This window comes from Siphateles boraxobius, unplaced genomic scaffold (genome assembly GCF_051911475.1).
Source record: "Siphateles boraxobius isolate OS27281-9 unplaced genomic scaffold, OSU_SipBor_1 7, whole genome shotgun sequence".
Lineage (NCBI taxonomy): Eukaryota > Metazoa > Chordata > Actinopteri > Cypriniformes > Leuciscidae > Siphateles > Siphateles boraxobius.
In genome coordinates, this window is record NW_027509197.1 from 21,950,834 (window position 1) to 21,978,230 (window position 27,397).

Below are 27,397 nucleotides of genomic sequence, written 5' to 3' on the forward strand. Positions count from 1 at the left end.
CTACCTGTTCTTGGCAGAGCTCCTGAGAAAGGCACAGTAAAAATATATTGAGATGGTTTTTGGTACATATACCGCAAATATATATTCTTAAAGACATCAAAACCTAAAATAAAACTTTATAAAGTTGTACAATATGTATGAGTTTTGTAATAAAATATCCAAAAATCACTTGCAGAGTGTGATATATTTCTTGCAGTTGTTTACTTACAATGTCCCAAAAGTTCCCAAAGATTTTTAATGTCAGAGAAATTACAATTTTAAATAATGGCTCGTCCATATTCACTTGTCGCCGATGACGCAATATCCGCGTTATCCCTGGTTTCTGCTCGTACTGCCATAGTAACCATGGCGACAGACGTGGACAACTGCGTTACATCTAGCGGCACGCTCACGCTGTTGTTGTTTCGTTAAAACATTATGGACCATGGCAAGCAGACTTTGGGACAAAAGGAGAACTGAAACGACGATCAATATCAGCGTGGCGTTTTCGAGATGCCGATCGAGCTTCACGTCCGTGACAAACTTCGACTTGACAGAGACGCCACTCTTGCGTACTTTATTAGACAGGTGAGCAAATGTACATAAAACAAAACAATGTTATATAGCTCAACATGATAAAATGTTAGAATATGATCAACATGTTATTCTAATGTTGATCTAGCTTACTTCATGTTTAGCCAACAAACTAACACATAGAATAACATTATAACTTTCAACACACTCAAATGCAGTTTAGTATGATAGTTTAGACCAAGTGAAACAGCGCTGCGTTACCCCACAAGTTTAATTCGTCTAATAAACTGACCTGTGTGAGTAGTAATTCAGCACTTGCAGGTTCGGTAGAATGAAATGTCCTTATTCCTTTATATCCGCAGGACTCGCGTGTGGCGCTGATATCTGTCTCTCATTAGCAATCGCGCCCTTCTTCATGTTAAAAACAGTCATCTTAAAAACATCAATGTATTCATTCATCCATAAAATTATTAGAACCATCGGCATGATGACAAGTTCCATAATTCAGCTTATGCGTCATCAATCTACGCCTTTGTTATTGTAAGAGGTTAGCGATCCCTAGAGGCGAAAAAAATTACATATTGTAGCTTTAAGAGCTATTAGTTACAAAATAAAAATCTGCTAGTTCTGCTTACTTAAACGTTCAATTTCTTAACTTAAAAAATGATGTAATTATTTCCTGTAATTATTTTTGGTTTGTCAACTTATTCAGGTGTACAGTGTATACATGTATGTAAATACACATATTATGTAAATAAATATACATAGGCCTATATATTTACAAACCGAAATTCAAGGGGGTAAATTTCTTTCTCAAAACGTTCTTATTTCCAAGTGATCAATTTATGTATAAGTGTTTTCAATTCACACTTGATCATTGGGTGTAGGTAATCATACAATTAATGTGGCATTTAAATGGCAGTTTTTCCCAAATGAAACAAAAGAGCTAATCGTTTTGAAAGATGTGTGTATGTAAAGAACTGTGTTTAGAGTTTTGCAAAAAGTTTGTTTTACAATAGCAAACTGAGTGTAAAGCACTTAATGTGCTTTTAGCTTTGCAGACATGGTCTGAAAATTTGGTACATGAGTGAATGGTTTCACTGAGTGAGCCTCAAGTTCCACTTTTAGTGTCTAAACAATTTGAAAAAACTGTATGAAGATAGACAAACACATTTTTACATGCCTATATTTATCTATTGATGTGTGTGTGTGTGTGTGTGTGTGTGTGTGTGTGTGTGTGTGTGTGTGTGTGTGTGTGTGTGTGTGTGTGTGTGTGTGTGTGTGTGTGTGTGTGTGTGTATTTTGCATATTCAAAATATGCAGTCTTCTGTGAGCATAGATAGAATACACATTTAGTTATTTTATGTAGGCCCATTCTTGGTACTGTAGGCTTGATCTTGGTTGACACATACTACACTTACTAGCCCATAATATAACAGAAACAAACCAGTCTTATGATGTTGTGTACATCAAGAAATGTTTATTTCATTTTGATTTGCATCAACATTATTTCCATTGTATTTTCAATAACCTCTATAACACTACTAGAATATCGATAAGAACGAAAGGTGGCATTATCCATTTAAACAAGACCGACGTTGCTGCCTTCTCTGAAGGTATCAGAGGACCAGGTGTTGGGGTGGAGGAAACTACAGTTAGACCTACAGAACTTCAGTCAGAATATCAGACACGGTACCATCTTTAAACAGGTACGACATTCACAGAGGAATATCCAAATCACATAATTTAGTTCAATGACCATGTCGCTCTCCTTGAACTGTACATTTTCATATAAAAACTGAGAACATACAAACAAAACACCCTGTCTGTGAGAGTTTTTTACTTATTTTGACACTGAAGAGGAATCATTGGAGAATTAGTTGAAACAAATATAAAGGTGAACATGAAATAAAACCAACAGGTTTCTTAAGCAGAGACCATCTTTACATGATTTTGGCATCTTAAGAGTCTTGAGTGTCTTCTTGAGTCCACACATGCAATGTCTTGCTTCTGTAATTGTGAGCTATTATTTTAACAAAAGTTCTATAAAGAAAAAGGTAATATTGCGTAAGAGCCCAAGTTTGTCTAACGGCTGACGATGTGTATTCTCATGAGCCTTGAGTTTGTATTTCAATGCACAACATTTACGTTACTGAGTAGCAGCTTGTATATACAAAGCCAAATGGGCAGAGGCATGGAGTATGGAAGAAATGCTGAGATTGTTACAGTAAAGCACTAGAAGGTCAGAGGTCATCAAAGAACAATTATAGAAACACAACATGAGTCTCAAATACGATTCTGGAAGATTTTGCTTACATGTAACACTATAATTCACGTGCGAACCGCGGGGCGACTCACTCGCTTTGATCTTTCCAGACACATATTCAAAAAACATAGTAGCGCCCACTGATCAGTCTAAACACCATTTCAACAGTCGAGTGACAACCAGAAGACACAAGCTAACAATCGTCTGACACTACAGTTAAGGTACAAAACATCATTTTGACGTCATATTGAATGGGGAAAAAAGAAGAAAATGAACAAAAGTTGTCCCTTGTACTGGAATGTGAAGTAAATTTCTCCACGATGCATTCAAACTTTGGCAGAGAAAACAGAGGTCATTCATTCGTTGTCCTCAGCAAGGTAAAAAACAACGCACAATCTTTGTTACACATGCCCCGAGGCAACCAAAAAGACTAGAAACTAAATAACAGGCCAGCTGAAATTGGTCTTTTAAAGTAAAACGAACATCATGACGAATTAGAAAACAAATCAAACCGTATTTATACTTTAACAGACACGCATGAAGAGCCAACCCTTCTGTCTGAGTTTGGCTGGCTTGTCTCATCTACATGTAAGAGCCCAAAATATCAACCACAGACAAATTAATTCATCGCTAGTTTACAGTTAAAGATACTTCACCCATCTAGAATATGGCACACTAAGCATTACATATGAGAAGCACGTTCGAAAAGGACCTCACAGACACAAACTCGTTAAGTGGCTCCAAATACATTTTACTACTCGCACTTCTAAAACCATGTCACGTCATACGTCTCTAGGAGAGGGTGAAGTACCTTTTGGAGACGGATTAAAAAGTTGGTTGTGGTGCTTTTTGCGAGCTAGCAGCAAAGAAAACGGAAAAAGTTTGCGTTTGTGACTGAACGTCGTGGGTGTGGCCAACTGAGTCGTCGGCGGCCTGATTTGCAGTATGAGAGTGGATAAATTGGTGTCGTATATGAAAAGAAAATATTCTGAAAATATACATCGCTGAAGGAAACAGTATGGCGTCACCAAAAAAAACTAAATATTTTGGCCTCATAGCAATGCAGGTATACATTTTTTGTTTATATATATTTGTTTGCTATTTCAAAAAATATAAAGTTTTTTGTCATAGTTTATATTATTGGCTTAGGTTATTGAATAAAAGTTTGTTAGTCTTTTATTTCCCTTTTGTTTTAAAGTAACATGCTGCTTTTTAATATGGCAGTTTCACGTTTTTATAGGTCATCCATTTTGTTTCATGCACTCTTGTTGATTTCGTAACTTTACGAGTATCTACATGGCGTGAGCCAATTTGCTTCTTGTGAGTTAGGAGACCCCGATCAACCCCTGTACATAAATGAAGATGACATCTGATTTACAACATGGGTATGGAACCCTTACTCATAAACGGTAATGGTACAAGTCCATCGTATCGTAATCTGGCCTTCGCCTTTTTAACCAATCAGAGTAAGACAATCCTGTACACAGACAGAAGAGAAGCTGAACAGCCCTTAAGTCTCTCGGTCCATCCGTCTCGCTCGCTCTTCTCTCTTTTAAAGAGTGAAAGTCCAAGTACCAGAGTAGTACACCTCCTCGAGGACCCTCTAAAACTGATACCACTTCTTGTCTTTGCATTTCAGCATCATCTGTGGAGGGCAAAAGAGTTTAAATAAGCATATGAAGATTTATTTGTAATTATATTTATTTGTATTTTTGTTTTCTCATTCTCTCGCTCTACATACCTCGTGGGCATGTTTAGAGAAGGTTTCGGCGCTGGTCATCATCAGAGCGGTCCTCTCCTCCAGCTCCCCCAGCCTCTGTCCTCTCTCGTCCAGGGCGATACGAGCTCGGGCCAGTTCCCCCACCACCCCGCCCGCTGCTGCCTTCATGCCCTCCATTCCACCCTGTCCTGGGATGTGCTGTGCCAGGCTGCGGGACCCCTTACCCGCCGATGCCTCGCCAACTACAGAACAAGAGGGACGAAGGGAAAAAAAGCAAGGTTGTTATTGTTAACTAAAATTACACTCTTTGAAATAAAGGTTCTTTATTGGCATTGACAGTTCCATGAAGAATTTATAAAATACATGGAACCTTTCCATTACACAAAAGGTTATTTATAGTGAAAAAAGATTCTTTGGATTATCAAAATGTTCTTCACACCATGAAAAATAGTGTTCTTTAAGGAACTGTTCACTGAAAGGTTCTTTGGGGAACTAAAAAATGGTTCTTCTATGGCATTCTTCTATCCTTTTTGGAACGTTTATTTTTAAAAGGGTATATATATATATTTTTGTTTTTTGATAAAACGATATAGAAGAATATAGAAAAAAATATTGTTTTAAATTAAGCAAAAGGACACAAAATTGAAATAAAAACAGAAAATATAAAAAATAAAAAGCTAATTCAAAATATTAATAATACTATTATAGTATATAAATAATAGTAACATAACACTAAAACAAGGTGTAGTGTCAAGAGAGTAACAGAGATGTCTGATTTACAGATTAAAACTAATTAAAAGATTTTTCAGATTAAAATGGTTCACATTGTCAATCTCATGGTCTTTTCCTGTTTAAGTGGGCAGTTCTAAGCTCAAATCTGAACCAGACTTTATGGGATCTATGGATCCGTGGGTCTGGATCTGTGAGAATTTGATTGCGCACACACACAGAAATGATAAATAACTCCACTCACACAGCTCCTCTCGGTCGAAGGTTTGGGCGTTGCCGCCGAAAAAGCCCTTGAGAAAGCCACGGTTCTGTGCCTCAGGGGTCTCGATGGGTGTAAAGAGCTCCCCTAACATCTCCTGCAATTAATCAAGAATAGTAAATCAAAGTGTTGAATAAAGAAAAATTATATCAAATACTGCAACAAAAGAAATGGCAGCATAGTCAGTTAAAAAAAACACCAGCAGATGTCAGTAGAGTTACACATTTCACTATTTAAAATGGAAAGTTTTGACAAGAAAAACCCATCTCTCTCTCATGTTTGACAGAGCCAGTTATAAAGAAACATAGTATGTGAAACATGTTTTATGCAATAATAAACAATTCAAACAGTAGAATGCAAAAAAATCAATTTCTAATTCAATTTTGGATAAATCTTAATTTTAATAATAAAGAATGTAGTAGGAAGGAGATCAATATTGCATTTGCAATGCAATCACATTGCATTGTGGGATACATACACTAATGTTAAAAAATTTAGGGTCAGTTCATATTTTAGTATCATTTAAATAAATAAATATTTTATTTAGCAAGGATGCATTTAATTGATCAAAAGTGACAGTAAAAAACCTTTACGTTACAAAAGATGTATATTTCAAATGAATGCTGTTCTTTTGAACTTTCAATTCATCAATTCTATTCTATTCATCTTTTCTATTCTAATCTATTCTATTCGTTCTATACATCCTGACAAAAAATATCCACTAAAATATTAAGCACCACAGCAGTTTTCATCATGCATGGGCCTAATTATAAGAAATGTTTCTTGAGCACCAAATCAGCATTTTAGAATGATTTCTGAATGATCATGTGACACTTTAGACTGGAGTATTGATGCATAAAATTCAACTTTGCCACCAGAGGAATGCATTACATAAAAAAAAAGAAATAATAATAAAAAAAAAATATATATATATATATATATATATATATATATATATATGAAGAGTTCAGATGCAAAAGCCTCTAAGTGCCATCTGAAATTTTCTTCTAGAATGATCATTTTTATTAAGCTCGTATATTTAAGTTCAGTAATTTCACTTAAATGACAACTAATAGGTAATTTTCATTGCCATTTAAGTGAAATTACTGAACTTAAATATACAAGCTTGATAAATATATATATATATATATATATATATATATATATATATATATATATATATATATATATATATATTAAAACAGTAAACCATTATTTTAAATGTGTACAATATTTCCCAATATTACAGTTTTTACTTTATGGTGAGCATAAGAGACTTCTTTCAAAAACATACAAATCCTACAGACCCCAAACTTTTTAACAGTAGTGTATATTGCATTTTTAGCATTCTATGCATACAGAAAATGTGCACATTGTACATACTGCAGAAATAGAAAGAATAGTATGGCATTATGCTATTTCCATCCTAACCAGAAAGAGGGAGAACGATAGAGGGAGAGAAAGGACAGAATGACAACCTGTGTGGCAGAAATTACAGCCGAGATGCAGCAGGGCTCAGCTCAGCAGAGCTCAAAGCATCCATGACAAGCATGACATTTCACTTCAAAAGCCACCATCAGTATGCACACACACACACACACACACACACACACACACACACACACACACACACACACACACACACACACACACACACACACACACACACACACACACACACACACACACACACACACACACACACACACACACACACAGCCACCTGTAGGTTGTCACACATCTCCTGGCTGTAAGTGATTCTCTGTATCTCTGTGGGGGAGCACAGATACAGCGCCTGCCCTCCGTTGGTGAAGCAGAATGTCCTGGCAATGCGCATGTCCGTTAGCGGCAGGTAGTTGACGTCTAGCAGAGGCCGTAAACTAGGAAGACTGCAAAACATACACACATAAAAGATAACAAACTTGGAAACTGCATTCCAATATCCTTTGTATCGGAAATGATAGTGAAAACTCCAATTTTTAGTGAAGAATGAATAAATTCATGCCTAAAATATCACACTGCATTGAAGGCAGGATTTAATACGAAGTCACCAAAAGCACAGGACAGCTGTTCTGTCTTGAGGTTTGGAGTTTATTGAAGGATTGAGCTGGTTTCTGTAAACTGGATTAAACTGAAAATCAATACCAAAAGGTTTTGAGCCGGTATTAAAGGAATGTTGCAGGCTAAATATAAATTAAGCTCTATCGACAGGAACTGTCAAATTCTGTGGATTAACAGACATTTTTACTCAACCCTCAGTTTGTGAAAACAAGAAAATGTTCTGTTTACAATAATGCACTTACAATAGAAAGGGCGTTCCGTAGGGTTTAAGCTCATATTTCTAGCTAATGCACTTATCTTAAATATTCTGTACAGAAATGTTTGGATGAACAAAAACAGTTTGCATTATCACTGTAATCTCTGTGGTAAGATTTTACATGTAAACAGACCATGTTACAGGATTTACATGGTCATAAAAGGGGTGGACAAATGGATATAATAATACTACTTTTTCTGTACTATTTTAATTTTTAAATTAATTATATATTCCCCCTACTGCCCATGCCATGGATACAGTCAATAGAGCTTCCATTCAGCTTTAATAATTCTATTAATAGTAATAACAATTCTGTCAATTACAATAGGCTTTTACACTTGTCCCTCAGTTTATAAAAACAATAATGGAAAAATAAAACCAACAATAATAATAATTTATTTTCTATATTTTTTATTATATCTATTTTATTTAAATTTTCCCATAAGCAATAGAGCTTAATATCAATTAAATTTGAACAATTCTTTCAATTGCCATGGACAGTCTTGTTTAATAATTTCTGTTTTAGTGCCAAAAGTTGATCACCAATTAAGATATTAGAAACTTAAAATTGTAGCACTTTGTTTGAGGAACTAGAACCAGCAACCTTCTGGTTACCAGCCCCGAGCTCTACCAGCTACACCACAATTTCCAAATTTGAGACAAAAAAAAAAGTGAAAGCAAACCTCAAAGTCATGATGTGTCCGTTGGCACAGAAGCAGGCCAGACAAACGCTGTTACAAACCGACACCACGTCTGCCCGCAGCACGAAGGAGGACTCTGTGATGTTGTGTACATATAAACAGGCCTGGGTGGGCATTAGGAAGACCTTTGCCTGCCTCTCCGAACACACTACGGCTAAGTGACAGTCTCCACTGGCCTCTTGAGAAGATGAGGCCGAGAAGTTGACCAGTTTCCGCTTGCGGGGTCGATCTGGGTCACCTGGGGCTTGTTGGTCCCGCCACACCTCGTAGGGACTGTGGATAAGAGCTCCCCCACAATCCAGGAAACTAAACCGCAGAATGGAGCCTTTCAGCATTAAGACTGTGCCTGAGAGGGAAGAGAACAAAAACATGATAATATAGTGCGTTAATGCCCGGCCACTTTTTCACTGGTGTTGGTTCTGAAAATATTTTTTCCGTTCATTTTTCCCATAGGGATTTAAAAAGTCGTTGTTCAAGTCATCATGAAATCGAAATTGACCCTATCTACTTTGTATCTACTTGTGGTGAACAATTCATCCGTGGAAGTTAATAAACAGACACAATTTGTTTGTAATGGTAATCTTTGATCAAAATCTGGAATCTATGATCTTCCGCTCTAGAATGGTGTTCCTTCTCTAATAATGTTAGTTTGATGGCTTGGGTTGAAAACGCCTCTATTCAATATTCTGTTTCACTTTATACTCACAACAAATAAGTAAAGTCGGTTGCAACTTCCGGTTCATGGGGACTTTAAAGTCTTGTAATCCAAGAACCAAGCCAACCATTTATGAGGTGAATCACAACATTTAAAATGTTGCATTTATTCAAGGCAAAAAAGTATTTGAAAATGTGTGATATTTAAAGTACTTTGAGAGCATAGGGAGACTGAATCGAATACGTCATTTGAGGTGCTTCATGGGAGTGGACATTCCCTGCAGAGCTTTTTTGGCACGATTTGCTCACGACAACCCTGTGATTGGTGGAATTTTCTCCACAGCATGGAAATTCCACTGTTAAACAAGATTATTTTAAAAAGAAGTAATGCAAAAAGATGGCTTCAACAAAAAGATACCAGGGAATAACAACCTCGGAACTCACAACAGGTTTTTCTTTAAAGGTTAATTAGTTATGAAAAATCAAAATCCCTAAGGAGAAAATGAATGGAGTCTTTACTTCCGGAACCTGGCTTTTGAACTCTGTATAGGAATGTTGCATTCGCGAATCGGAGAAGGAAGAAATCAAGAGCTACCAGTGGGGGCCACAGTAACGTGGTCTTCCTGACGTTCCTGCTCATCCATAGGGATGGACATTGGGATGATAAGCACCAGGCCCAGACTTGTGCCCACCCACAGGCATGGCGTGGGCAGGGAGTCTGATTTACGCCCGTACGACTCCATAAACTGCAGGGTGGTTACGGCCTCTTTAGTCTCCCTGTCTATGCTGGAAACGCTAGAGCTCCGGGAACGGCTGAATGAGTTTTCTCGACTCTCTGAGAAAAGATGGAGAAGAGGAGAAAGAGAGGGTAGGGGAGAAGATAAATGTCAGGATAAAAGACAGACAGATGGATGAGTGGAAAAGTGAAAAGATGAAAGAAAAATGGAAAAGATAGAAGAATTCTTATGCTGTGAAAGTGGAGTCACTCCACATGTGCGTTCACAATTACATTTAATCCGGATCAGACCAGACCAGAAATTGAGTTATAAAGTAATACAGATGCACAGTTGCAAACACAACTTTTTCTTGTTTTTTAGATTTGTTATTGAAAAAGTAAAACAAGAAATAATGTACACAGAGGACAGTGTGGCACATACATATCTATATTGTGTGAACACATCTTAAAATTCTCCTTTTCACATGATCAGGCACGTCACAGATTTAATTTATATACACAGATAACACAGAACACACGCTCACAATTTCAAACCCATTCAACATCTTTACCATCTATTTGACCTTGAATTACTTCCAAGTTCTTATCCACTGTATATTCATATTGCCAGGCCCACACATAGAAGTGTTTCTGCCTGATTTACAATTCACTCAAGTATTTAAACTCTCATTATCTTAAAAAGAAGAATGTCATGGAAAAAACCCAGGCAAAAAAGAAAGAAATATTTTTATTGCAATACAACGTATATTATAGGGTAATATACGACTGGTTGTTTTAATATCATATATAGTCGTTGTTTTCATATCTTATATGATATTCACTATCTTGACTTGATGTATATTATGTCATGCATTACAATAAAACAGAAAATCTTATATTAGAATATTATATTAAATTGAGAAAATACAACATTTTAACATTACATTTATCATATATCGCAATGGCCTCTAAAACACAATATTACTCGATTTCTAAACTTCTGCTCTAGGGACATTCTTAGGAAATGGTGGTGTTTATTTGCAAACATGTGTCCCTGTGATGTATATGAGTAAATTAACATGGTACTTGAACATGGTACTGAATATTATTTAAAAGATTCTTGGATGGAAAATAAATATATGAATAATGTTTACCATTGGACTATTTTTTTCTTTATACAGGACATTCCTCTTTGATCATATGTAACATTACTCGTTACATATACACTTATATTAGCCTCAACAGTTCAACTCTTGTGATAAGAAAAAAAAAATATAGTAATCAATTTAACATGAAGCACAGGAAAACTGACTATACATAATGTGGCGTGATGCAATGATATTTGCTAGTTAAGACAATTATTTAAGATCTTTGCATTTAAGCTAACCATATTCCGCATCAAACATTTTGAATGGTTGGCAAAAAGATGCTTATGGTTAGTAATAGTAAATGGATTAACAGAATAAGGTTTTAATGAATACATAAATGAATGAAAAAACAAACAAATAAACAGACTTATTGTCTGGCACAAACAGCACTGTTTCTTGAGAATGTCCCTTCTGTGTTTTGGGGAAGGTCCACTTTCTCCCTTTTGTCTGACACATGTCAATGAAGCATCATGGTCATGATAGCACACCTTAATATGTTCTGCGTACACTAAATTATCCCTCACTTTGAATTCTTTCCATCACAGAAAATAGTTTAAGAATGATCTCACAACATTCACCTCTACATTGATGACAACATTAATGATTTAATAATACTGACACGGTTGCAGAATCATAAGACCTCCATAGACACTGACATACAGAAACGGTTTCCCTGATACAGGTTAAACCTAGTCTTGGACTGAACAGCACGGTTATCTATTTGTCACACATAGTCCAGGACTAGATTTAATCCATGTCTTGGATGTCACAGTGCGTGGGATGGACAGACGACTTCAAGCTGACAACACAGCAGTGTGAAACAAAAAGCAGACATCATTATAATGTTCAGCTGCTAGAAGCTACGGTGCAAATCCAAACCTGAAGATGAAGAGCAAGGTGAACATCATTGAACGAAAGAGGGGTTCTGACCAAGCGACTATGTGCCACAGGACGGGACGAAGTAAGACAGGACGCTACTGGATGAGAGGTCCTTGTGACCCTCATAAAGCCCCTCCTTACCTCTCTCGCTCCAGGAGTAGGTGGTGATGTGATGCTCATCGTGAGAGTACATACTGACTCCGTGTAACTGCTGCAGCATGGCTCGTCGAGACGAATAACCTATCCACCGAACGCACATACGCACAACACCCCAACGGTCACAATCACAAACACATAAATACAACCATAAACGACCACCACATACAAAGTGACACGTACATACATACATACATTTGTCAAGACGTATACCAAAACACAAAGACACGATCAGACCATTACAGCGTACAGAGAGAGACAGAGAAGGAGAGAAAGAGGAAGAGAAAACCGATAAACCAATATGCAAGAAAAAAGAAAGAAAAGTAAGAAAGACCTGACAGGTCGATTTTTTCCCCCCAATACCTGCCCACAACACTTAAGTAGAAACAACCTGAAAAAGCAACAGCAGAATGAAATCCTTTGGCCTTTGGCTGTGAGAGTTGTGTCAAGGTTAGGATGCTTATAGCTGTGTTTGTTTGTGATCACAATCATAAAAGGGACAGTTCACTCAAAAATGAAAATTCTGTCATTTACTCACCCTCATGTCATTAGAAACCTGTTTAACTAGCTTCACAATACTAATTTAGTGTTAATAGTGATAAAGAAGATCAGATAATTTTTACTAATTTTTTATTTTTTTTCATTTTTACTTTGAATCTTGTTCAGCAAAATGAACTAATCTTAAATGTTTTTAATTTGAGCAGAGTTATAATCAAAAAATAATCTAAATGTTACATTTGCAATAGCCACAATTTCCCCAACACGTCTATTTAAAGGTCCTATGACATGCTGCTTTTTGGATGCTTTTATATAGGCCTTAGTGGTCCCCTAATACTGTATCTGAAGTTTCTTTCCCGAAATTCAGCTTTGGTGCAGAATTACAGCCACTACGAGCCAGTCCCAAAATGAGCTTTCCTTAGGATGTGCCATTTCTGTGTCTGTAGCTTTAAATGCTAATGAGGAGGAGAGAGGTGGGGCAAGGTGGAGGGTGGGGGTGTGGCCTTGACCAGCTTGCGGCCATGGTACCATGCGCTAATGTTTACAGTGGATGTATCGCAATGGCTCATAAAACACGCAGCCGTTCAAGCTTTCCAGTTTGACCCAGAATCTGATCCAGATGCAGAAGCACCTGAAGAAATTGCAACTAAGCGGCTACAGCAGGACGTCTCCGAATGGTTAGTTTAAAATATTGTGTCTGGATACGGTACTTTAGTTGGTTTGTTTATGTATGCTGTTACAGTTATTATCATGTAGTGCCTGTAGCCCCGTTGCTGTAAGACGCCTCGAAATTGCCCATTCTCATCGGATCACCCTGGTTTGCAGAGGTGCACACTCATAGTAATTTCAATTAGGGGAAATGCGTATATCGCGTGCGCCATAACACCAACAGCAGACAACCAACAACTGGGCTGACGTGCGGGACAAGGGGTGAAAATGCTGTGCGGTACAACGCAAAGCAGGCGGGTGGTCACCCTATTTGGTACTGGCCAGCTCTGTATTGGCCCAAGTTGAAGAAACGGTCGTTGGTGAAATGTTTGGCGTAGACATACAAAACTTGGAGAAGTTGAGTCGGCGCATTTCCAGAGAAAATAAGATTAACCCGGTGGTTCTTCGGAGGCTCGGATGAAGGAGCTAAAAAAGACTTTTGTGTTAATTTGTACATCCAAACACTGTGCAACTGCCATGCTTCGCTCGCTTGCGAGCCATGATGTCTCTCGAGGAAAAAACAATATCGCGCTCGCACGGTCGTAGCTCATTTTCTGATGGGCAGGCCAAATTCTCTGGGCGGGCAAAGCAGAGAAAGTGAAGGTAACTTTTCCCCTTATGACGACATATAGGGAAAATTCCAGATTGGCCCATCTGAGCTTTCATTTTCTCAAAGGCGGAGCGGGATATATACCCAGGGCTTGGATAACACCTATCGCCATTTCTAGCCACTGGGGGACCATAGGCAGGCTAGGGGAACTCATATTAATGTTAAAAAAACTCATGAAGTGAAATTTTTTAATGATTAATTTACCACTCAACTGTGTCTTCTTGTCTGATTCATTCATTCTTTTGTCATTAGGCAGCCAAATAGTCTGGAAGCTTTTTTGACTTTAGCTTCTAGCCTTAAAGCAGGAGCTAACATATCAGGGTCACAGATAAATATGATAGTCACGCTTATGATCCCATTTCCTGTACGTAGCCTATGCGTCTGTCATGTAACATAAGAATGAATGACTGGTGAACTAATCATTTCTATTTTGTATACAGGAGACAAATTGATTATTTCACCTAAGTCATAAACGAAAGGATGGTACGTATGCATGGTCAAAAAATTATGATGAATGAATCACTCTTAGAAACAACTTGATACACCCAAGTCGTATAAAAGAGTCATTAAAAATTGAAAGGACAGTTAATGTGTGACCCATCACTAACCGCTTGTTAAATCTGATATGTCACGTGTCACTGTTTTCAGGTCCAAGTGCTCTATCAGATGCTGAAAGCAAACAACAAACAGTGCTATGTACTCACGTTGTGCTTTAATGCTACTTAAAAAATCACAATTCGGTGACGGTGCACTTGTATTACTGTGAATGGGAGTAAGTGGAATAAGTCCCGCCTTTTAAATAAAAGAGCCAATCATCAACTGGTAAAGTCATAGCAGCTGTCAGGATGCTGAGGTCGCTATAGAATCGGTCGCATTGGCTGATCTAGCCGGAAAAATGCATTTTTTTAATGATTTGAGTCAGCTGATTTATGAGACCGTTGTTATCAGATTTCATTGGTGATTTCAAAAATGAAATTTAATCGTAAGCTTGGTGAACAGCTTTGGAGAATTTGATGTTTCCCCATTCAAAGAGTTAGGAGCTGTACTTGCATGACTGAAATAGCTGCGCGAGAGGAGTTTCAAAGAAGGTCTAAAATGACTTGTCTTAAAGGGATCTTCATCCTGAAATTTCTGATTGCCAGACGGTGATTGCTCTTTTATGAATCGTTAAAATATTGGTAATATAAAATATATATAATATATAAAACATATGCCGTGAGTGTGGAGTTTTTAAAAGCTTTGCTTAAATGTGTGATAGAAATGGCTGTTTGGTATTCTTATTTGAAATAAGTAGAAAACTGTATTCAGTAAACAGCATTTCTTGCAATCATGACTTAACAAGCGGATAGCAAATAGATGTTGACATTTTTGTGGACATTTCTGGTCACTGTACACTTTCACAAAAAGCAGCATTAACATACTTCAGAATATCTTTTTATGTTTTATGGTTTGGAACAACACAAGGATAATTAATGACAGAATTTCCATATTTGTGTGAACCATCCCCTTAACACAGACCAAGACTGGACACTTATGTCAAACAGCATTCATTTCAGAAACAATATATCTGAACCCAAATTGAACACAAAGCCACAAATCCAATCACACACTCTCGCACAGTGCAAAATGGTCACAAACGAAATCACATATACGTTTTGTGGGAAGACATGTAAATTGACCTTTTCTACTGACAGCACCTGTATCTGCGGGGACTGTGAACATAATTAGTCGTATCCATCCTGTTAGCCCGTTAGTGTGAATATTTCATGATAGAGACGGGTGAGAGAAAAGATCTGCTCGCTCGTTCTCTCTCTCTTTTGCTGATGTCATTGACTGTCAATCACTGCAGGGGAGCCAAATGACACACCTGTTATTAGAAACACCAATAATGCCCTCTTTCTGTGGGACAGACAAACATTTCTGTAGATTGTTTTCCCCCCTGATGGATACCTCTTTGGTTGTCTATTCTGTTCCTCTGTGTTTTTGGCTTGTTTATGTATGCATAAATTTTGCAATGTCCTATAGTCAGGGTAGCACCATATTTCATTTCTAATGGGAATGTGAACAAGGCTGTGAGGGATAGAAGTACAATGTGTTCAATGGATTGTATTGTTGTTGAACAACATACTGATTGTTCAGCTGACAAAACAGCTTTCAAACAGACTTTCAGTACACGAAATCTCTGTAAAGTTTTGAGCTGTGAAAATGAAATGTGATCTAGGACCATTATACAGCACATATCCCTCACAGCCTCGTTTTTCATCTGTGTAAAATTAAATTTCAATTCAATTAAATTTCGAACCCTGGCTAAGGTCTTTTACTATTGCATTCGTGAATGAATAAGTGCTTTTAAACAAATATTTTCATTGAACAAATCAGTTAACTCAACATAAAATGATACACATACTTCCTAACCTGCAGAAAGAATCTTTTTGGTAAATGGGATGTGAGTCAAGGTGTCACTGGGATAACTCAAAACTTCCAACCTCTTATTTATTGTGATACATTTCTGTAACTGTCCTTATTTTCTAAAATTTTGCTTACATTAAGTGTGTGTGTCTTTCCACCCTTAATGGCTGTTTATATGTGACTACGTATCCCAGATTCCCGCAGCTCTCTCTTCCTGTAGCGTGTCTCATTAGCACCGACCTGGTTCTCTTAACTACTAATTGACCTTTAATTATCCCAGCGACCCCACTGCGGCACCGCATGTCTGTTACCGTAGCGATAGGGACGCACGCCACGAGTTGAGACCAAAGAAGCGGTATGCAGTCCTCTAACGGACAATAACACTTCTCCAAGTGGGGAGAAAAAAAGAAAGAAAAAAAAGTGTCTATAACTGGACGGACACGGATTTATTTGAATTTCAAGACATTATTCAATTAAAAAAAAATCACGCTGAGTCTGTGCTAAAGGTTTCAGGGATGAATATTTCACTCGCAAAACTTCAGAATGCCTAGGTGGAAATAAAAAAGAGAGGGAAAAAAGGTGATGGGAAGGCGTTTTGACTAGTGTGTGAGCAATCACATTATTTTTTTCTCAAAAATGAAATCAAATACAGATTAGGTTATAAAGGCAATAAAAGGGCACAGCGAGTCTTTCTGGGAAAGATCCAGACACTATGAAAACCTCATGAACCCTGTGACACTATTTGTACGCTGCCGTTCGACTTGGGCTGGTTGTCCTGGTTGGCGTCCTTCATGTAAACAGGATTATGGACACAGATGAAGGCACAGGAGGAGACGCTGTCTATCGCTGTGATTGGATTAGTGAATGACAGGAAGTCGGTGCGCAGTGAGGATATGATCTAAGTGATGCGTTAGCACTCATGCTAATATGAACAAGACATCTGCTATATGGACATATATGACTGACAAGGACAAAAGGATTGTCATGAGATAAAGACACAGAGAAGTCAAGTTTGGCTCTGTGTAAGCCCATGATAACAGTTAAAAGGGATAGTCTACCTAAAAAAAAAATAATAAAAAAATCATACAGGTTTGGAATGACATTAGAACGAGTAAATAATGAAAGAGTTTTCATTCTTGGGTGAACTATTCCCTGAAAGGGGTCATCTCTCTCTCTCTCTCTCTCTCTCTCTCTCTCTCTCTCTCTCTCTCTCTCTCACACACACACACACACACACACACACACACTCTCACACACACTCACTCACATACACACACACACTCTCTCTTTGTGGGGATATAGGCATTGGTGTCCATAGGCATAACGATTTTTATTATTATATGTACAAACTGTATTTTCTATCCCCTAGGCCTAGCCCTACCCCTAAACCTACCTACCACAGAAAACTTTAAAGGGGTCATATAATGCCATTTTTGTACAAGTTAATATGAATCTTTAGGGTCTGAATGAAAACTTTGTAATATACTTTTATTAAAAATTCTCATTAGTATTTTAAGAAAACACTAATTTTACCTGATCAAAAACAGCTCTGTTTTCACCACGCAGTTTCAGTGCATATGCCTTTAAATGATAATGAGCTTGCTGACTCCGCCCCTCTGTTCTTTGGGGTGTTTTTGACACAACGCACGTGGAGTGTTGCCTTGACAACTGTTGATGGTATATTTTGGCGAAAGAATGGCAGCTGGAGTCTGTAGTGTTGCCATACCAATTTGAACCGGAGTCTGACCCGGAACAAGATGACGGCCCCGAAGAAGTTCGACCATTAAGGCTCGAACAGGACGTTTCTTAATGGTTGGTTAACGTAATGTCACTTTGATCAATTTTTGTATGTACTGTCAGGGTAGAGTAGTGGGATACGAACGCTATGCGTTTCCTGTATAGGTTAGATCGTTGACAGATTTATGTTGAAAAACTTTTTTTGGTAAATATAGGCTTGTCAGTGATGCGTAACGTTATCTCAGTGTTCGGTACAACTATCGTGACTGAAACATGTCCTGTCATGTCAGTAATGATTCTAGCAGTAATTGAAGGATACCTAAGAATTTGTTGTATGTTTATGTTTAGTGCAGTACGAAAATGTTTAATTTAGTGTTAGCCAGTGTTGGGGAGTAATGGAATACATGTATCGGCGTTACGTATTCAGAATACAAATTATGAGTAACTGTATTTCGTTACAGTTACAATTCAAATAGTTGGTATTTAGAATACAGTTACATTGATGAAATCGATGGATTACATGACGATACTTCTCTGTTTCACAAGTTTATTCGCTCTCTAAATAAATTAAGGCAACTCCATGCATTTCCCAGAAGCCCCAATATGAAAACGAAATAATGTGCGGTTTGCGTGATCAGTCACAATGGAGTCGAAGGAGCAGCGGGAGCTAGAGATAGAGATGGAGCAGGAGCAACAAAGCCAGGGCAAGAATGCGTTTCTATCTTGGAAATTCAAACAGCATTTCACATTAAAGAAAGAGAAGGGAGAACAAATATAACTGTGCAGTGCAACCTCTGCTTGCAAGCAACCATCCTCCTTTCAGCGTCCAAAGACTCCACCTCCAACCTGAAGAAGCATCTTAAAGTTATTATTATAATTTTTTTAATTAGCCAGGGGTAGTCGTCTGCTGTAGTTTTACTGGTCACCTTGCTATTTTATAGTTGTATCAGGTAGGCTACTAGCTAAGGATATGCAATATGAAACCGAAATCGCAACACTCAGATCCACGAACCTGTGTCGCGTGTGAGTTATCCTTCCCGTCCAGATCCAATGCTAACACATCTTTAAATTTCTATTAGTATTATTTGAAGTTAACATTATAAAATATGTAGACCTACACCACAAAACTAGTTGAGGAATAATTCTTTAAAATTGAGCAATTCCAGGACGTAATCATTTGCAGTCAAAATTTAATTCCAATATATTGAAAGGTCTGTTTATATATCCATACCCCCTTAATAAAGGAGTCCAGACATTAGAAAAATATCTGTATACACATGCGTTTTATATTTAATATGGGAAATAAACATGAGTGACACAAAAAATATTTAACTTTTAGTCCAAATATGTTTTAATAGGCTACTTCTGTGAATTAGGCTACACTGCGAAAACCAAAAGTAAAACCCACACCGGATGAAGAAGGGTTGGCTCTCCACAGAACATAAAATATTCATTTTATTTTATTTTTCTTGTTGGCATTTATGAGGAAAAAACAGTGTTACGCGGAGGTGACCACTCCGTAAAAGCGGCACTAAAAGACTGCTTTAAAACTTCAACAGAGACATCAAACAGATTCACAAAGCCTTTCTTTAAAGTGAATTTCGATTTGTATTAATTGTATCTAAATTTGAATCAATGTTTCATCAACCAATTGCCTGGATTTAAAAAATAAGAAGTAATTATAACAGACAATAGACATCACGGCACGGAGGCGCCAGCGCGTGAACTGGGGCTCGTCTCATAAATGAACCGAAACTCAGCGTATAGGCTAGCCTACTTGTCTCACAGACATGTCTACTTTTAAACAGAACAATTCATAACAAAAGAAAACAGACTGCTCTCTGTTTATGTAATCCGTATGAAATGTGCATTTCTCTCCGGCGCGTTCACTAGGCTGCTGCGAAGATCGCGAGTCAGCATCGTCAACTTCATCTTTGCAGCCGATATTAACATATATTCAATCATTACTTTTGCCGGTTCTTTGTGACAGCTTTTAGGTGCTTTATTGGCAGCGCCACCCTTACATGTTACATGTACGAGTCACCACATCACCGCAGCGGTGACCGCAACATACAGTCTTTGTTCTTCTATAGCAAATTATAATATATTGCACTTTCAGGGAGACATGGGCCTATAACACATTCAGCCAGTTGGAACATGCAGAAATACACACCAGCATAGGCCTGTTTAATACGCAGGATGTGATGACCGCATTCCTACACTTATTCAATGCAATTCAATGTGGAAGTAATCCAAGTATTCAGAATACGTTACTCAGATTGAGTAACGTAACGGAATACGTTACAAATTACATTTTTGGGCATGTATTCTGTAACGAAATACGTTTTGAAAGTATCCTTCCCAACACTGGTGTTAGCACGTTAACTGTAACACCTGCGTACATAGTTTTTAATAACACAATAACCATAACGCGTTGTTCATTATAAACGTGGGATTATGAATTATATTGAGAACGTCGTAACGTTACATAGAATACATGCCGTAATGTACCCTGAGTGTAAACATTAGCCGCATTCATCGTGAAGCGTGCAAGCGATTTGCAAAGATTAATATGTATCGTAAAAGGTTAATAAAACATCATACTCACTTCTATAGGAGGTGCAGCAGGAACACGAATAGTTGGTACCGATTCCTTTTTCAGGAGCAGCTTCTTAGCAAAACCAGCTTTATACTGACCAAAGCAGTCTGGTGAGAAATGATTCGCGCAAACATGAACGCATTTACGTTGATCGTGGGGAATATTCCCATCGTAAACAAAAGTCAGCCACTGCGTTTTAAGCGGTTCAAATTTAGGAACATCAAAATGATTTCTGTATTTGTTGTTGCACCCAAGAACAGAACAACACAATCGCTTAGTCGCCATTCTGCTCCAGTGTATTAACAACGACGGACTATGATGTTTATGTTTAGTGCAGTACGAAAATGTTTTATTTAGTGTTAGCACGTTAACTGTAACACCTGCGTACATAGTTTTTAATAACACAATAACCATAACGCGTTGTTCATTATAAACGTGGGATTATGAATTATATTGAGAACGCCGTAACGTTGCATAGAATACATGCCGTAATGTACCCTGAGTGTAAACATTAGCCGCATTCATCGTGAAGCGTGCAAGCGATTTGCAAAGATTAATATGTATCGTAAAAGGTTAATAAAACATTATACTCACTTCTTCAGGAGGTGCAGCAGGAACAAGAATAGTTGGTACCGATTCCTTTTTCAGGAGCAGCTTCTTAGCAAAACCAGCTTTATACTGACCAAAGCAGTCTGGTGAGAAATGATTCGCGCAAACATGAACACATTTATGTTGATCGTGGGGAATATTCCCATCGTAAACAAAAATCAGCCACTGCGTTTTAAGCTGTTCAAATTTAGGAACATCAAAATGATTTCTGCATTTGTTATTGCACCCAAGAACAGAACAACACAATCGCTTAGTCGCCATTCTGCTCCAGTGTATTAACAATGACGGACTATGATGACAGCTCGCTCAGGGCGGGGCTGTGTTGAAACACTGCTGTCAATCAACAACTGTGGGAGAGGCGTCATGCGCTGTGTGACGTCACACGGTAAAACGGCTTGATTTGAGACAGGGGAAAACATATAAGGAGATTAAAACAAAAACACTGGATGGATTTTTATCATTATATGATGGTTGTGTACAGGCACTGCCGAAACACATTGCAGTACAATCAACTTGTAAAAGTCCATGTACCATTATATGACACCCTTTAAGCATTTTTACATTTTCAAAAAACATAATTTAGTATGTCTATTAGTTCATTTCCCTCGTGGGGACCGCTGGCTGGTCCCACAATGTAGGTGATTTCAGGTATTACTATCCTTGTGGGGACATGTAATATAAAACTCTACTCACACACTCCAACATTTAAACATGGCAGTGATAAGCACAAACATTTAGACACATTGATTGTGTGTTTTGTAGAAATGTGTCATGAAGCAACATAGTAGTGTTTGTCGAGTTGTTCATTCTGGTAAAGTCCCCTCTAGTCGCAACCTTTCATTTCACGCTAAGAAAGATAGTCGAAGAAAAAGAAAGCCACAACCATGATCGTTTTTTTAAACTCAAACCTAAGCTTGCACAGAGACAGCCTACATTAATTTTTTTAATTCACATCACCAACCCACATGCCAAACGACTGTGTGTAGAGGTAGTAATTAAAAGCATTAAAAGCAAAAAGGATAATTAGGCTCACAACAGTGTCTGGCTAAGCCTCCATGTTTGAAGCACAAATACAGTCTCAAACATAAAAGGGACAGAGGATCCCCAAAGCTTGAAAAGCAGTGTCGTTTCTGTGAGTCACACTTTGAAAGGTTTGTGCTGTTTCTTTTTTACTTCTTTTTGTTTTACTTTTAAAATTAATTTTGAAAGGCTGATTAATAAAATAATACTTCTTTCATCAACATTCATCCAATTCATCCTAATATTGACTTTAATGAGGATAAATGGTATTTAAGTTTGATTGAAGTTTATAACACAAACCTATTAAGAGATCACAAAAACTTAAAGGGGCATTCAGCAACCCTAGCTATTTCTTCGCTGATTTTCACTTTTGTTGTCGCATGTTTTCTCAATGAGCTCCCCCTACAGCTGTGAGGTGTATATTTCACTACAATGTCAACAAAAAAAAACTCACTTGCGGCACCCTTCTCCCCCTTTCTACCGCTGCTCATGTGCCTTTGTTATTATCGGAGCCGGCCAACTTTATCGTGTGGAGCTATGTCTACCGAGGTGGGTAATACATCATACACACTGAGGGCGTTGTGTGTGTTTATGTCGAATTGCCGTAAAGCAGTTCGTTTTTCTCGCTCGTTCTCGCTTCTCGTGAGACTTCCTATTTCAAACTTACCGGGACGTTAGTCATCATGTTGCAAGGTTAGTTTTCTGCATGGGAACGTTGGGGGGAGCGGGTAAAGTCACCATTCTCACCAGAACAGGTTATTAAACCATCCAAATGATTTCTAAATGGTTTTATTAAGCTGAAATAGTTGCCGAATGCCCCTTTAAATTTCAGCAAAAATGCAGAATGGTAATTGGTGCATAAGATATTCTTTTACCCCTTTCCACCAACACGGTCCTGCTTGGATACAAATAAATTGACAAATTGTCATTCCAAATATATATGACTTCCTCTTTTCCCTGAAACACAAAAGGAGCCGCATTCACAATTCACTTTCATTGTATTAAACAAAGATGCAATGGAAGTGAATGGTGACTCAATGGACTGCCAGTAACAACGATTCTGCCTAACATCCCCTTTTATGTTCCACAGAAGAAAGAATGGATTGGAAACCACACAAGGGTGAGTTAATGATGACAGAATTTTTAATTTTGAGGGTACTATCCTATGTAGGATACTATGCTGAGAGAGGTCTTCAGATCCCACTCGGTGTAAAAGGGGTATGCTTCCCATATGGCATTATAGGGCTTTAGTAATCACCATCTCTCCAACAGAGTGGAAAACAAAACAATGAACCCAAAAAAAAGGCAGTTAAATCAGAGCGCCAGAAAACACAGCAATAAAATCCCATACCCTACTCCTTGTATCCCTTGATGAGAGTTAAACATGCAGAAGGGGGACAAGGCAGTGGAGGAATACAGGAATAAAGGTAAATGGATTAAAGGGATTAAGGAGTTGGAGAACAAGCACACACCTTCGGTGAGGGAGGACACAGGCAAAGAGACCTCCATGCATGCGGCGGACTGGGCCTTGCGGAAGGGCGGTCGGCCGGGCCCCCTGCGGGCAAGGCGTGGCCCTTCAGGGCCCCCCGGAACTCTGGCCTTCCCAGATGGACAGGGCTGGGAGGTGGGGCTAGTGCAATGTCCATTCACATGATCTGTAACAACGGGCATAGCATTAGCAAGAAACCCAACTGAGATTAGAGAGAGAAGAGTGTGTGTGAGAGAAAGTGGTGAAGAGGGCAGTGGGATGAAAACAACGTGGCTGCAAAGGAAAGCAGTAAGAGGAAGCGGTCACATAATAGCAGCTTCAAGCAGCCAAAAATCATTTCAATTTTAAAAGGAAAAAATCTAAAGGGAAGAAAGATGGGACAAGGATAGAGGGAAAAAGGAAAATGCAAAGGGAAGGGAAAGGGAAAAGAAGAACAAGGAAAATGGAAAGGAAAGAGAAAAGGAACAGGAAAAGGAAGGGTAAAGTCAAAAGGGAAAATTAAAAGGGAAAAGTCAATGGTTGTAGTTTAAAAAGGTAAGCATTCAAAGAGGCTTTCTTGTCCCTTCCTCATCTCAGAAACTTGAAAAAATGAAGGTGGAGGACTTGATTTGACAGAAAAACAGAAGCTTCCATCTGCAGTCTGTTCGTGCAGGAAGTTGAGGGAGGTCTAGCTGAGTATGCAGAAACAGACCCAGATCCAAACCAGAATCTAAAACAGCACATTATTCAGCAGCACCTCCAACACACCTGGATCAAAGTCTTACTAGCATCTACCAGTAGGCCAGAACCTCTCAGATGGATGTACCACAGTATCTTCTAGATTTTGACTGACTATTTTGACAATCTAGCTGTATATTTTCACTCTCCCTCCCTCTATTTTATAGCGATCAATCAATTTCATGCCAACGCAGCCAACCAAATCCAGTCTGTCTGCTGTCATTTCATATCAGTGGGATTTCTACTCAGTCATTTTGATATCGCACATCAGACTTGGCAACCAAAACTTTGACACTGACTCATGATGAAACAAAGCACTATTAAGAACACCATCTGCAGTAAATTTGTGAACCTGAAAGACTACATTTGTTATTTTCTTTTTCTTTTCATTTTTGTATTCCTTTGTTGTAAAAGTTATACACTAACGTTCAACATTTTTAGGGTCAGAAAGATTTGTAAAAAATAAATACTTTTATTCAGCAAGGACGCATTCATTTGATAAAAAAAAAAAAAAAATTGACAGTAATTTATAATAGCCGCTTTTCCACCAACGGGCCAAACCACGCTCTTTACTTAACTGTTTCCATTCCGTGCTGGTTTCATTTTCCACTGTGGGGCTGATAACCGCCACACTTTGGAATGTAATACAATTGTGTCAGTCATTGCCTTGGTAATACAACGGTTTACTGTTGATATGAGATGTAAATGGCAACCGCGTTATGGAGGACTATCAGATATTTCTTTTAATTTTATTATTAATTTGTGTTTAAGTCGCTTAAATAACGCCTCATGACCTCATGAGAGAAGCAGGATGAGAAAGCCCAAAACATGGAGCCCAGTCCGCAGACACCTTTACATCTGTTTTCCCTTGCCTGTACTAGGGTCAATGTTTCTAAATGGGCCAATGACAATGAAAAAAAATCCAAATCGAGGGTTTAGGACAGTAAAAAATATTGAGGAAGCCCCAGTGCATTCAAGGGGAGACAGTTCTACAGCACAAAACTACATAGAGCGAATCCAACTTATACCTCTAGACATCAACACAAACTGACTCTCTATCTTAGCCTCACACACATACATTACACTCACACAGCACTTATAAATAGGCTTCTAATAAGCATTGATTTGTATGTCCTTTTTCTGTTTTTATGGCCTAAACCTTAAAGATATTTTCAAATTACAAAATGACCAAAAAAAGACACTAGTGTGCTTTTAAAGTTGAACTATTTTTTAAGCACAAATCTAACCCTTCGAGGATTAGAAACAAGTGTAATTATCCATGGCCCAGGTGGTCTATTTTTCATTGTAATGCTGCAAAGCTTGACCTGTTGAAGGAACACTTTCATTATTACACATTAGGTCATGTTTGGCACAAGAAATTGGAAAGAAAATTGTTCAGCCCTCAGATAAAAAAGTTTTAGTCACAGCCTAGCATGAAACAAAAAGCCAGACAAAAGGAAAGAAAAAGGAAAAGAGAACAAGGATAGATACTCAGCGAAAGAGACAGAGTGAGACAATTCGAAGTATATCCATAAAAGGCTGAAGAATGATCCAAGTCACGATGACACAAGCTCGCTTGCAGAAAATGAGCTCATTACATTAGTGCATGTCGTTCAGAGGTAGAGGATGGTCCAATCACAAATGAGCAGGCTTTTATAGAGTTAGAGAATGGTCCAATAGGGTTAGAGCATGTTCTGAGGTATAGAATGACCCAATTACAATGGAGCAAGGCCGTTTAGACGTAAATGATGAATCAGTCGCGAAAGAGCGAGATTTCAGAGTGATACCTTTCTCAACTTAAGAATGATTATGTTGAACAAACCACCTTTGTAAACACTTGCAAAATGTACATTGAGAAGCTTTTTTTTTTTTTTTTAAGGCCACGCAGAAATGTGAGGTAAATTTTGCGCTTCTTCATGAATTCAAATGAGAAGAAAGTGAAAGAATAGAAAAAAGGCATTAAAAATGAACTTTTAAATGCAAAGACGAGGGTCTTCATCATGTCATTCTCAACAGGATGGAAACAGAGAAAGTTGATGAATCGAAGGCAAGAATAAAGAAAAAGAACTGCTCGCTTTCGGCCTACCGTACCAAGATCAGTCTTAAGATCTGTGGGTAGACTTAACTTTCTGCCTGGTCCCTTGACTGAAACAAAACAAAATAGGACAGGAAGGAGAAATTAATCCATTTAAGAAACCAAAACAAAAGGCAAAAGATGCAGAGGTCAAGAAAATAATGAGACCAGCTCAAATTAAAATTGAAAAAAGAAAAGAAAAAAAATTAATTTAGTGTAACACATGCAGGTGTACATACTTCCCAGCAAGCAATTTTGCATTTAAAAGACGTATAATAGCCATCCAAACACAGCCCTGGCTAGGGCAAGGCAAAAGTTGGGCTGTCAGTGAAAATTTAATAGTTGTCTAACCATAGCCCAAAAATAGACGCAAAGGTAACGCGTCGAACATGTCAAAGAAATTAAACCAAACACCTTTGAATCACTGTTGACTTTGCTAACATGATGGAATACCATACATCTCTCAAGTTATTTTGGCAAAAACAACATGTAACAAATTCAAGGTTTTTTTTGGCTAGAAGTGGGTTACTCATACCCAAACTATATCGGGTCTATAGTTAACAGAGACAGTGAAATGACGGCTATTGCTTGCTGGGATGTGACGTTTCATTCGACAGTCATGCCCGATCGTATACTGCCACCAGACAAACAGAGCCATCTGTACTTGTCTTTACATAAGCAAACGCACTCCTGCAGAAAGCATCAAAGCACAAACACATAAAACAATAAATCATGATCCTTTTTATTTCCATTTTGTCACATTTTCATAGGGTAACCTCATGAATTGATTCAAATAATTGCAAAAAATTCAAGAATAGAATGTAGGATCTATTGTACTGTATGGCACAGAAACCACAAAAACCACGCAGA

At 38.0% G+C, this 27,397-nt stretch overlaps 1 protein-coding gene across 10 annotated transcripts in view; it reads right to left on the reverse strand.

Moving 5' to 3' along the window:
- Nucleotides 1-1,971: 1,971 nt before the first annotated feature.
- stxbp5l (syntaxin binding protein 5L) overlaps nt 1,972-27,397 on the reverse strand; it is a 196,220-nt gene continuing 170,794 nt past the window's right edge. For 3 of the 10 annotated variants that reach the window (XM_077216029.1, XM_077216028.1, XM_077216027.1), the window contains 8 exons: nt 23,720-23,902; nt 12,043-12,141; nt 9,755-9,994; nt 8,488-8,851; nt 7,211-7,376; nt 5,473-5,584; nt 4,521-4,741; nt 1,972-4,424 (listed from right to left, as the gene is read on the reverse strand). In XM_077216029.1, the coding sequence (XP_077072144.1) occupies nt 4,383-4,424; nt 4,521-4,741; nt 5,473-5,584; nt 7,211-7,376; nt 8,488-8,851; nt 9,755-9,994; nt 12,043-12,141; nt 23,720-23,902 (1,427 nt within the window). In that variant the 3' untranslated portion in view covers nt 1,972-4,382. Of the gene's footprint in view, nt 4,425-4,520; nt 4,742-5,472; nt 5,585-7,210; nt 7,377-8,487; nt 8,852-9,754; nt 9,995-12,042; nt 12,142-23,719; nt 23,903-26,544; nt 26,599-27,397 lie in introns of all 10 variants that reach the window. The other 7 variants (XM_077216031.1, XM_077216033.1, XM_077216032.1 and 4 more) reach the window with 3 other exon arrangements.